At 38.1% G+C, this 12,989-nt stretch overlaps 1 protein-coding gene across 1 annotated transcript in view; it reads right to left on the bottom strand.

The window, feature by feature from the left end:
- The window catches only part of NUBPL (NUBP iron-sulfur cluster assembly factor, mitochondrial), a 240,215-nt gene extending 228,138 nt beyond the window's left edge, over window positions 1-12,077 (bottom strand). The window contains exons 1-3 of the mRNA XM_070427639.1: window positions 11,973-12,077; window positions 11,266-11,413; window positions 8,042-8,076 (exon numbers count right to left, since the gene is read on the bottom strand). Of these exons, the coding sequence (XP_070283740.1) occupies window positions 8,042-8,076; window positions 11,266-11,413; window positions 11,973-12,077 (288 nt within the window). The remainder of the gene's footprint in view (window positions 1-8,041; window positions 8,077-11,265; window positions 11,414-11,972) is intronic.
- Window positions 12,078-12,989: the final 912 nt, after the last annotated feature.

Raw genomic sequence — 12,989 nt, 5'->3', positions numbered from 1 at the left:
AATGCTCAATAAATGTTACTTATATTGTTACCATGAAAATTACCAAAATGGATGCAATAACAATAATACAAATAAACAGTGCTACTGGATTTGACAAGATGGAAAAATAACCCTCACTTGGGTAGAATTCATGAAACACTTCACTAAGCTGCCCTTCAGGACAAAACTAGCTCATATAGTGACTCTGTGTGAATTAGAATGCAGCCTGCACATGCACACAACGAAGAGGGTAGCATGGATATCTGTCATCACTCAACTCTCTGAAGAAGCACCCTTATGCAGGATATAGCCAGTACAGCCATACATGCAAGCCTGGAAGACAGGACATACAAAGCTGAAGAAAGGTGAAGTGAACACTCCCATATAAATGTAGAAGAAAGGCTGTAAACTATCAAGTACTAACTAGCAATGGAAAGTAACCCAGATTGGCTAGAGCACAGGGATCGTTCAGAAGAAGAGCTGGAGATAAACCCAGAAAGGTAGATGAGGGACAGATCTTGAATCATAAAGGCATTGAGCAGTGATTCTGAACAGGAGAGTAATGTAATACTAACAATGCTTTAGTAAGAGCAATCTGACATTATGTACTGAACAGATCTGAGCATGAGCAGTGGTGCCAGCCTGTAAGTTCCTCTAAGGCAGGGACTGTGTGTCTCATTCATTTCTATACCCTCTAACTAGCAAAATACTTGGGATGGACAAATTGGGCATTCAACAACTACTTGAAGTATAAATGAATGATTGAGCCAAAAAGAAGTAATGAGCCTTAATTAGAGTGGGGATAATGGATATAGAAAGATATACGTTGGAAAAATAATTCAGAGACAGAAATAAAGACATTTGCTGGCTGATGAAATGGGACAAGGCTAGGGCAAGAATCAATAAAGACTGTAAAACTGATAAGTATTACGTGCACTGCATCACAGGTTTCTGTGAAAATCAAATACAATTATGTTCATGAAAAAAAAAGACTGCTTTTCTCTGGAATAAAAGCTAGTCATCTTGGACAGATACACTACTATGTTTGACCTTGAATATATCTCATTATTGTAAGACATTTATCATCCTCTGTCTTCAGTACATTATAAAACCTTTAATAGTACATAATTTGTCCATTATGGAGCACAATAAAATCTTAAGTGTTGCTTTAATTAACATTTTCTAACTCACTGAAGAAATTATTATTGAACCTAATTCAGCTATACACAACCAAAATATACACACATGCGCACACACACACACACACACACACACAATTTTTCTTTATATTCCCAGAGTGTCTAACAATTAGTGTTATAGGTGCTCAACAAAAGAGATCAACTTTGTATGCATGCATATAAGCCTAACCAATGGACACAGACACCAAGGGGGTGAAGGCATGAGTGGGAGGTATGGGGGCAATGGGGGAGTAAGGACATATATGTAATACCTTAATCAATAAAGAAAAAAAATTTTTTTAAAGAAAGAAAAAAAAAAAGCCTGTTGAACTGAAATGAAATTAACTTTGGAATCTCAACGAGCTTATCAATAGTGACCTTTATGTTTCCCTCTCACAGTCTGAGTGCTCTTCTCACCCATTTATTAAACTTATACTGAAGAAAAAGATCCATAATAAGGGTGGTTAAGAAGATAGAAAAAAGAAAAATCAAGAAATATGATTGTAAATATGCATGACAGTGGTTTGTCAGTAACTGTTTAACAACCGGCTCAGAATGTGGTGGAAAGCCTGATTTTCAGTATTTGCCAGTTCCCTTGGTTTAATTACTCCCATCGTGGCCTATTTCAAGCTAACAACATGATATCAACTGGTCTGCAAAATTCCTAAAAATTTAACAATCAGCTCACACAAAGCAAGCATAAGCAAGCTCCAACACACCACTGCATGACATTTCTAGATGCATGACAGGCATTCTGCTCTGCAATACTAACTTCTACAACCTCAAAGTAAAGTACAAAAGGCAAGGAAAAGGCAGGGAAAATCCATACCCTATTTCTATAAGGCCTTCAACTCAATCTACAAAACAGTCTTCTTTTAAACTGGGTATATGGCCCTGACCGGTTTGGCTCAGTGGATAGAGCGTCGGCCTGCGGACTGGAGGGTCCCGGGTTCAATTCCAGTCAAGGGTACATGCCTAGGTTGCGCGCACACTCCCCAGTAGGGAGCATGCAGGAGGCAGCTGATCAGTGATTCTCTCTCTCTTCATTGATGTTTCTATCTCTCGCCCTCTCCTTTCCTCTCTGAAATCAATAAAGAAATATATGTTTTTTTAAAAAAACAAACCACTTAAGGATACTCAATGCTTTGTGAAGATGTGGCCCAGGGAAAGTCTTACTCCTTTTCCTTTCTTGTTGCCAATTTAATATAAAGCATTAAAGATGAGGCTGCCCTCATCTCTGCTCCCAGAAAAAAGAAAACAAAGGAAAGAGAAAAAAAGATATTTCTGAGCTACCATCTCATCAAGCCCAGCAGCATTTAACATGAAGGAATCGACCCCTTTTTAATTATATTTTTATCCTTTGATTCCTTATTACATAGTCGTTTTACATTGCCTTAAGACTTAGCTTTAGCTAAAATAACCAAAATAAAGATCCCCCAAATGCATCTACCCTCCCACCCATTCTTTAAAAAAAATAGAGTTCCTTCCCCTGGGTAACTAAGTATCCTAATAAAAATTATTTTTTTAATGTATTACTGGCTCTTACTTCAACAACATTGACTAAATATACATGATTTTCTCTCTTCTCTCCCAAATGCCCATTGAAACAATAAGAGAAAAAAATAGTTTACAACTAAATGAAAAATATAACCACAGAGATCCAGAAGATGGCGGCATAGGTAAACGCCTGTACTCACCACCTCCCACAACCACATCAAAATTACAACTAAAATAAAAGAACAACCATCATCCAGAACCACCGGAAAGCTGCCTGAATGGAAGTCCTACAACTAGAGAAGTAAAGAAGAAAGCACACTGAGACTGGTAGGAGGTGCAGAGGCGCAGAACGGGCTGGTCTGGCACCCATGTGTGTCGCTTTTTTAATCAGGAGGGAGATCATCTCTGTGCAGGCCACCTGGAGGAGCAAGGGGACCCAGCCCCACACCAGACCCCCAGCCCAGGATCCCAGAGCTGGGAAAAGAAGTCCCTATGAGCAGTAAGAACTACAGGCTGTAAAAACTAGTGCGGATTGGGGCTCAGTGACACAGAGGCTGCTGGAGACCCAGCTGTTCCTCTTAAAAGGCCGGCACCACGAACTGAACTTACAAGCTCCCGCTTCCTCTGAGCTCTAGCACCAAGGTGAGGCTCTGGGGAATACAGACACCAGGGCAAGAAGGAACTGGATTCAGGGCAGGAACTTGGGGGCAGCTTTCTCCCAGATGGAGGTGTTTGCAGGGACCATTGTTTCTAAGCTGGGACCTCCCCAGTTGCAGGGTTGACTGGCAGCCATTTCTGTTTGCTCCGTCCTGGTGATTCCCTAAGACCCATGCCTCATCCAATTTACAACCCCACCCAAGGTGTGTACAGCAGCTTTTGCATATGAATGGCCTGTCCTTGCTCAGACTAAATCTCTCAAACAGGCTGCAGTTAGGTTAGGGAGCCCCAAACTGATCAATAAAAGGCCCAAGACCCAGCACCAGCACCAGCCTGCCTTACTTCATAGTTGGGCCTCATCTGGGCACTTACAAATCCGATACAAAGGAGAGGAATCTGCAGATCTCTCTGTAGCTCCCACTGGGTGGCCCCAGGCAGTGGCTGACTTTGCACCTCCCTGGAGACTAAGAGCCAGTGTACCCAGTGATCAATGTCAGACCATACCAAATTACAACTCTACACATTCTTAAGTGACACCCTCAAGGGAAAAACTCAGTGAGCACCAAAGCCCCACTGAACCAAGTCCTGCTCCATAAGGGTGTCTCAGTCCTCACAACCAATTGGCCTGGAGGTCAATTCCTCCCAGTGACACCAACAGCAATCAAATCTCAACTACAACAAGACTGTGCTCACAGCCCACAAAGGGGTACACTTAGAGCTCCTAGCTCAGGTGACTGGGGAGGTTGAGCCACTGGGCCATACAGAACACCTACTACACAAAGCCACTCTACCAATTCAAGGAGTCTTAGCAGCTCTATCTACCCAATACATAGAAACAAACACAGGGAAGCAGCCAAAATGCAGAGACAAAGAAATATGTCACAAGTGAAAAAAATGGAAGAAAGCAAACTACTGGATATAGAGTTCAAAACCACAGTTATAAGTTTACTCAAGAATCTTCTAGAAACCTCCAAAAAAAAAAATGGAAAAGGACCAGTGAGAAATTAAGCATACACTGACTGAAATAAAGAATAATATACAGGGATTCAACAGAAGAGTAGAGGTCTCTGAAAATCAAATCAACAATTTGAAATACAAGGAAACAAAAAACACCCAACCAGAAGAGCTAAAAAAAAAAAAGGATCCGAAAATATGAAGATAGTGTAAGGAGCCTCTGGGACAACTTCAAACATCAACATTCACATTATGGGGGTGCCATCACATTATGGGGGTGCCAGAAGAAGAAAGAGAGCAAGATATTGAAAACCTACTTGAAGAAATAAAAACAGAAAACTTCCCCTACCTGGTGAAAGAAATAGACTTACAAGTCCAGGAAGCACAGAGAATCCCAAACAAGAGGAACCCAAAGAGGACCACACCAAGACACAACATAATTAAAATGCCAAGGGCTAAAGACAAAGAGAGAAACTTAACACTACGGTGTCGGGTGAATTTCCCGCCAAAATATAAGATGGCGCGGGCAATTATTTAGGTTTCCCGCGCAAAATCAGAGTTAGTTTAAAATGCCTATATCTTTTGAAGTATGGGTTCGATTGAAATGAAATTTTCGGTTTCTTGTGTAAAAAATGAAAATTTATTCAATCACAGACATTTTTTTATCTATTCAGTACATAAATAATTCGATATATATAAACTAAATACGAAAAACCCAAAAAATACTTATTACCTAAAAATATACACATATTTTTAAAGTTTAAAATAAAATTTTCATAATAAATCAAAACAAATAGAAATTAATAGTTTTTTAGCGTATGATATTTTTCAAAACACGCCCCTTTATGTAGAGGTATATTGCAAAATTTGCACATGTAGCGTGTCTCACTGCGCAATTTATGAACGGAACATACGCGACACCTTCTCAAAATGTTTTTCTTTTTTCCACTTCCGACAATTGCCTGTAACGTATGCTTTCTCATGTCCATCGATAGCCTGCATGATGGATCAGATGTAGGTGGTTTAGCCCGCATTCCAGAAGTAGACAGTACTGGTTGAAGGTCTGGAACAATGTCCATGTCCTCTGGAATATCATCCGTCAACCAGTGGATAGCTGTTTGTTTCAAAAACATTTTAAAACCCATTTTTCTTTGCCTCACTGATTTGTAAACTGCATAAGAATTAAATAATGCGCAATTTATCATATACATTGCCAACCTTTTTGTCCATTTGACCGTCCTCCGCAATATCGAATATTAAAAGCAGCAAGAGAAAAGCAGTTGATTACCTACAAGGGAATGCTCATATGACTGTCAGCTGATTTCTCAACAGAAACTATGCAGGCCAGAAGGGAGTGGCAAAAAATATTCAGAGTGATGAATAGCAAGGACCTACAGCCAAAATTATTCTACCCAGCAAAGCTATCATTTAGAATTGAAGGTCAGATAAGGAGCTTCACAGATAAGAAAAAGCTAAAGGAGTTCATCACCACCAAACCAGTATTATATGAAATGCTAAAGGGTATTCTTTAAGAATAGGAAGAAGAAGAAAAAGATAAAAAATATGAACAACAAAATGGCAACAAATACATACCAATCAACAATTGAATCTAAAAATCAAAATAAACGAATAAGAAATCTAATGAACAGAATAAATTGGTGAATAAAATAGAATCAGAGGCATGGAAATGGAACAGACTTATGATTCTCAAAGGAAAAGGGGGTAGGAGGGTAGGAGGAGATTAAACTAAGATCTTATATGCATACTAGAGGCCCGGTCCTTGAGCCCGGCCTGCGCCCTCTCGCAGTCTGGGAGCCCCACGATTGATCGCCCCGCAGGGGGAGGCCCCACCCACCACCACCGGCCGGCCGGGTAGCCTGGGCCTCTCTCTGCAGAGCCCCCCCCAGCTGGTGGCCTGGGCCTCCCTCTGCAGGGCGATCATGGGGCGATAGCGGGGGCCCCCCAACCAATCGCATCGCACCCGCCTTGGCACCAGCAGTCAGTGCTGGGTTGCTGCAGCACCCACAGCAGCAGCAGTCAGTGCTGGGTCGCCACGGCACCTGTGACCCAGGAGGGATTGAGAGGTCAGCAGTTCAGCCCACTCGCCAGTCCCCACCCGCCTGAGCCTGCTGCGTGTGCAGCCTGGCATTTGGTCATCCTTTCGGTTGCTTTGGATGTTATAGACCCTGGCTCTTTATATATTAGGTTAGGATATGCATTACCTATGGACACAGACAATAGGGTGGCAAAGGCCTGGGGTGGGGCAGGAACCAGGTGAAAGGGGGAAATGGGGGGAGAAAAAGAGGGACATCTGTAATACCCTCAACAATAAAGATTAAAAATAATAATAATGATAAATTTTAAAAATTCATGCAAATTTGTCATCCTACTCCAGAAAAAAAAAAAAAAAATATATATATATATATATATATATATATATCTCCACATTAGAAAACAAAAAGGTGCCATTTGCAGATTAGAGTTTTAAAAACCTCTAGATACATGGTTCTTAAACTTTAGCATGTATCAAAATACCCCAGAGGGCTGGTTTAAACACAGATTGCAGGACTCCACCCTCAGGGTTTCGGATTCAGTAGGTATGAGGTGGGGCTAATGATTTTGTATGTCTAACAAGTTCCCAGGTGATGCTGACTCTGCCGGTTTGAGGACCATATTATGAAAACCATCATGCTAAGTAAGTAGAGGTCATTAAAAAGAATATTTTTTATTAATTCTAATTAGCATCCTCAGAAAGATTCAAACAAATGATACAACCATTTTTTTAAGTGGGTAGGGACAGCAATTGGAAAATAAAAAAATAGTTCTGAAACACTGGAAAAAATATAATTTCTGAATTTTTAAAAAATCAGAAGGACTAAATAACAACTAAAACCTAGTATAGCAGTGTAGAGGCATCTTCTAAAACACAAAACAAAAGACAAAGTGATGGAGAATATGAGAGAAAAATTAACTGGCATAAAGGATCCGTATCTACCTAATAGGTTTCTGGAGAGAGAACAAACACATTACAAGAAGTAACCAATAAAAAAATTTGCTCTAAGCTCAAAAAAACTGAAACTTTGATACCGTTTGGCCAGTTTCCAAGCCAGTAAAAAAATTTAAAGCCAACAATTAGATGCATATTTGTGACATTTCTAAACTCAAAGAACATAAAGAAAACTCTAAAAGCTTTGAGGGGGGAAAATAGGTTATTACAAAGCAATATGAATCAGACTAGCATCAGACATTTCATAAGCATGCTAGAAGAAAATGGAATTTTTTTTCAAGGTTTAGAGAGGAAATTATTTTAAACCTGGAATTCTACATCTAGTCAAGCTATCAAACATGAAGGCAAAATAAAGACATATTTGGAAATTCAAAAATTAACAAAATGGACTTCCTGTCTAGTTTCCTATTTCTACTGTAAGAAATTATCACAGATGTCCAAAATGGGTTTAAGGAGCTTATATTAGCATATTGGCAGAATTATATACCTTTTGGAAGCTCTAGGGAAGAATCCATTTCCTTGCCTTTTCTAGCTTCTAATCTAGAGGCTGCCTAAATTCTGTGACTAGTGGTTGTCCCCTTTCATTTTCATTAGTGTTATTAAATATAAACAGTAATTACAGCAGACTTTTGAGTTCCTTAAAGACATGCAAATGACTAGAACAGCATTAATAGCTTTTGACAGAATAAATGAAAAACATCAATATGCTCTTTATCAGTGGCTTCAAACACATTTTAATAAATTAATAATTCTATTAATGAACACCTACCGAATCATTCGCTGCTAGTGCAAGTGCAAGGTTAACTGTAAGAAACAAAAAAGTAATTAAATTTAGTAACTTTCCTTCTACTAAAATTCATTTTCCCTTTTAATATGTGCAATGTAATAACCAAAGCACAGAAACATTTAATATATTTTCCTTATTTGTTTTTTACAAGGACATGGAGAGAATTCAGGAAGTAAAAAAGACCCCAAAAATAATATTCCAACATAATAGATGCTTATTAAAATTTCAAATAATTCATTTATAATCTGTTACAATTTTGTTTAAATAATCTACTTAGTTTGTTTTAAACTATCTTAATGGTATATATATATTTTAATTATTTTCAAAAACATATTTTCAAAAAAATATCTACCTTTTAATAAATAAAAATGGGTATGATTATATTGTTTTTTAAAAATAAATGCTAGTGATGCAGGAATTCTAAATACGTAACTCACAGTACTTACACATATGAAAGGCTGAACCACTGTGCAAAGAAAAGGGAAGAAGGTAAAAGGTAAGGTGGTAAAACAAGTTCCGAAAACTGTCTATTCTAGTGAATCCCAAAGACTAGCAAGGAGGAAAGTAGTAGTCTGAAAAACACCTTTAACCAGCAATAAAGATGTTCCCATGACTGATAAATGGACCCTCATACTATGGATCACATTCCTTACAAATCAATGTCATAAATGATGCCAAAATTGTTTCCTTTAAAGTAGTTAAGAGCATAGGTTTCTGGGTAGGCCTGGTTCAAATCCCAGTTCCACCACCTTCTTATGTAACCTTGAATAGGATATTTTAGCCCCTAAGTCTGTTTCTGCGTCTATAAAATATTTCCTATTTCATAACTGTTGTGAGAATTATAGGAAATACTGTATGTAAAGTACTTAGCCTAGGGCACTGGATAAATTAATCTTTATAAATTATAAAGTAATTCTGAATTTCAAGTACATCATAGGTTAAACATAATCCAACATTTAAGTGGAAACTGTCAGAGGTTAATTCATTTTCATGCTAGGGTCTTTCAATATTTATACAATAGGCTCACAGAGCATGTTTGTATTAATCAAATGTTATCATTCTAATCCAAAATATCTCTAGCATACACATTCAAATGGGAAGTATTTTCAGATTGTTTGGGACAAGAATAAATACATATAAGGAAAAGAAATATAATACCAACAGAGTTACACAGAAATAACCTATTTCTAAGGCTTATGTATGCAGATAGGGCTGTTATGAAAAAGGATAGGCCAGTTGTTTGGGACAGGTGGTATAACATTAACAAAGGAAAAAAAGCAAAGAAGGGAATTCACTGAAACACCTACTTGTGACATATACTATACATTTTCTCATATATTTACCTATTTATATGCTATCGCATTCCATGGCAATAGGTAATCTTCTAACTAAAAACAATAAACAATCAGCTCTAAAAAAGTGCTAGCCTATAGACCCAGCAAATTATATTGCACAAAACCATGGCTATCATCATGAAAATAACTTCCATCTTTAACAAGACCAAGTAGTCACAGAGCATACAAAATTATTCACACCACTGAAAACAGGTAAATGTACTCTGAATTTAAAAAGAGGTATATTCTAGAACCAAAGATTAAGAGCTACTAAGTTTTAAAAACAAAATATCAAATAGAGCGATTGTAGACTCTTAGGAAAGCAAAAATGTGTCGGATATGGCATGAATTCTTTAGAACAGTCACTAACTAATCATTTTAATAACAGTTTATTATCTATTAAATAGTAAATTAAGGGTCTATCATCACTACAATGCTTGGTAGATCTGAATTTCTTCAAACATCTGAAAAATTCTTTTACAATTACCTTCAGGTAAAAATGGGGGGCGGGGGGTAGGGGTAAATGAACTAATAAAACTATACAGTTGGATTCATTGCTAGTTGTGCAACTATAAAACCACTAAGACGTAGGATTTACTAAATATGGCTCTAAGTCAAGACACAGATGTCTAGTGACAGTCACAGAACTCTGTACCTGGCCCTTCTTATTTCAAAAATGTCATTAATTTTAATAGAAATAAAGAATTTTGAGATGCATATATGCCTTAACTTTAGGTTAATAATCTGGGGGAGGGGAAAAACCCACAAATTTTAAAGATCTTGCCAGTACAGAAGCAAACTAAAATTAACAAAGTGAAATATATAATAAGGTAGTCACTTTTTTAAAATCAACTGCAAAAAAAGATGGGTTAGCTAAGACCTGAATTAGCAGCCATTCCTATTGAAATGACTGAAAATTAAATATGAGGCAACAATAAGACATGAGAACTTTATGACCCCAAATTAATAATACTCTGTAGAGTAGGATTGGGAGAAGGGATGTTACCCTTTAAAATTATTGCACTGGATTAACTGTTTAGAAATAAGAGGTTTCTTTTGAAAAAACTTGGGCATATCTGTTTATTAGTTTTGGATGGTAACTCTTCTATTTCTGGTTGCCTTCTTTTATGGGTACTAAAAGCAGCACTTCAGTCACAATGAAGTCTACAATAAATTAAAAAGAGCCACCCCAAAAACATATATATATATATATATATATATATATATATATATATTCTCTGCTCCAATATAAAAGATATAAAGATTAGATGATATCTTATATAATTACATTAAATCTTTTCAAGCATTTTCAAATATTAGGTCTATATGGGCTTTATAAATGCTGAAAATTATATTACGGTTAAATAAAAAGGATCACAATAATGTAAACAATCTCATTACAATTACATGTACAACTACATGTAAATGAAAAAAGACTGGAAAAGACTGCCAAAGAACAGAAATAATTCAGTATTAAAGTCAATAGATGGTTTTAAAATAATAACAGTAACCAAATACTGAGCACTTACTATGTAGGAGACACTGGGCAAAGTGTTCAGTTTAATTTAGGTAACCATCTAATGAAAAAAAGGTGTCATCCTTGCCGTTTTACAGGTAAGTAAACTAAAGATCTGATGGGCAACTTGACAACCTTTGCCTCAGTTAAGGAGTCAAAGGCCTGGCTATCTACCAAGTTTGGTCTAACTCCAAAATCTAAGCTCCTAACCACTACCAACTCCTGATATTAAGTAACTAGCTATCAGGAACTTCACAAATACTAACTTTTTAAAAACAAATCTACAGTTTTAATACTGTGCAATCGCCAGTTGTCAAAAGTTCCTAATTGAGATTCGAATTAATATCCTATAATACCTGCTGTTGTAGACTTTCCAACGCCACCCTTTCCAGAAGCCACAACTATAACTTGTTTGACACCTTCTATTGGTTTCTGCTTTGGAAGTCCTCGGGACATGATTTGTGTTCTTCTTTGTTTTAGGGTCTCATTTTCAGCGCCAGATAACTTTAAAAAAAAAAAGTTTTAAAATAAGCCATCTTTATTATCATACTGTGAAAATAAAGACGATTCGGGGTTTGTGATTAAAAGGGCATAATTCCTTCTTTCTTTCTTTCTTTCTTTCTTTCTTTTTCCAGTCCAAGTCTATTCATTTCTACTAGTGAGGCCTTTAGTGCTATTCACCTACTGCTATTGATCACAATCCAAGAGACACGTTGTTTCAGCTGACTTATCTGTCAAGACACCCAAACGTTACAAATGGAAGCAAGCGCCGCTTTCCGGAGTTAAAGCCTCCACGTGTTTTCCTTCTCTAAATAAAAAGGCTGAAGAAAGCAATGCGCAAGTCACACATCCATGTTCTAACCCTGTTCCACGTCCCTCCACACCTCGGCCTCATCCTACGGGGACCTGCACGGAAAGTGGGGCCGTCCAGCCGCGGGGTCTCACTGAGCGGCCAGCGGGCGGGGGACCCCGGGCTCCGCGGGCCTTTGGCGGAGGCAACGCCAGGCCCCTGCGGCCCAGCAGCTCCTCCCGCCCTCCGCCCCTGCCCGGCTGCACCACGGACCTGGCGCCGACACACCGAGCGGCTTCCCCCAAACGGGACACAGGCCCCGCCACCACCCCGGAGCGACACCCCGCCAAAACGCAGCCAACGCTGCCAAGACCCCATTCCGCAGAATGCCGCCCGCAGCCCAGCCCGGAAGCCGTCGCTGTTGGCGCCGGGTAATGACGTCACATAGCAACGCCCGGCTTCCTTTCCCTAGCAACTAGCCTCCTTTGAGTTTCTTTTTTTTTTTTTTTCCCAAAGTCATTTTAATTCTACATTTAGATGAGTTTTCCACATTGCCACTAATGAATTTTCATTGAGAAACTATATTCTGGAGCAAACAATTTGGTCAAACAATTACATTTACTAAACATTGTTTTAATTAAAATAATTTAATTAATTGATTTAGTCATTTTAATGAACATTTTATATATTTACAATTTTCCCCCTAGATTTAATTTTTTAAAGAATAATATTAAAATTTTATTTTCTTTTTATTTAGTTTTTATTGTTTAAAGTATTACAAACAGTAGTACGTATGTCTCCTTTTTCCCCCATTGGCCTCCCCCATCACCACCTCACAGTGTCTGTGTCCATTGGTTATGCTTATAGGCATGCATACAAGTCCTTTGGTTGATCTCTTAACCTCCCCTCCAAAACCTCCCCTGCCTTCCTGCTGAACTTTGACAGTCTTTTCGATGCTTCTTTGTCTCTGTATCTATTTTTGTTCATCAGTTTATGATGTTCTTTATATTCCATAAATGAGTGAGATCATGGGATATTTATCTTTCTCTGACTGGCTTATTTCGCTTAGCATAATGCTCTCTAGTTCTATCCATGCTCTTGCAAGTGGTAAGAATTCCTTCCTTTTCACAGCAGGATAGTATTCCATTGTGTAGATGTACCACAGTTTTCTAATTCAGCCAACTGTTGATAGGCACTTAGGCTGTTTCCAAATCTTAGCTATTGTAAATTGTACTGCTATGAACATAGGGATGCATATATCCTTTCTGACTGGTGTTTCTGTTTTCGTGG

This window comes from Myotis yumanensis, unplaced genomic scaffold (assembly GCF_028538775.1).
Source record: "Myotis yumanensis isolate MYYU_CA2020_CCGP unplaced genomic scaffold, mMyoYum1.0.hap1 SCAF_1, whole genome shotgun sequence".
Classification (NCBI taxonomy): Eukaryota; Metazoa; Chordata; class Mammalia; order Chiroptera; family Vespertilionidae; genus Myotis; species Myotis yumanensis.
Note: the sequence above shows the minus strand (reverse complement) of the source record. Positions and strands in the feature narration are given on the sequence as shown.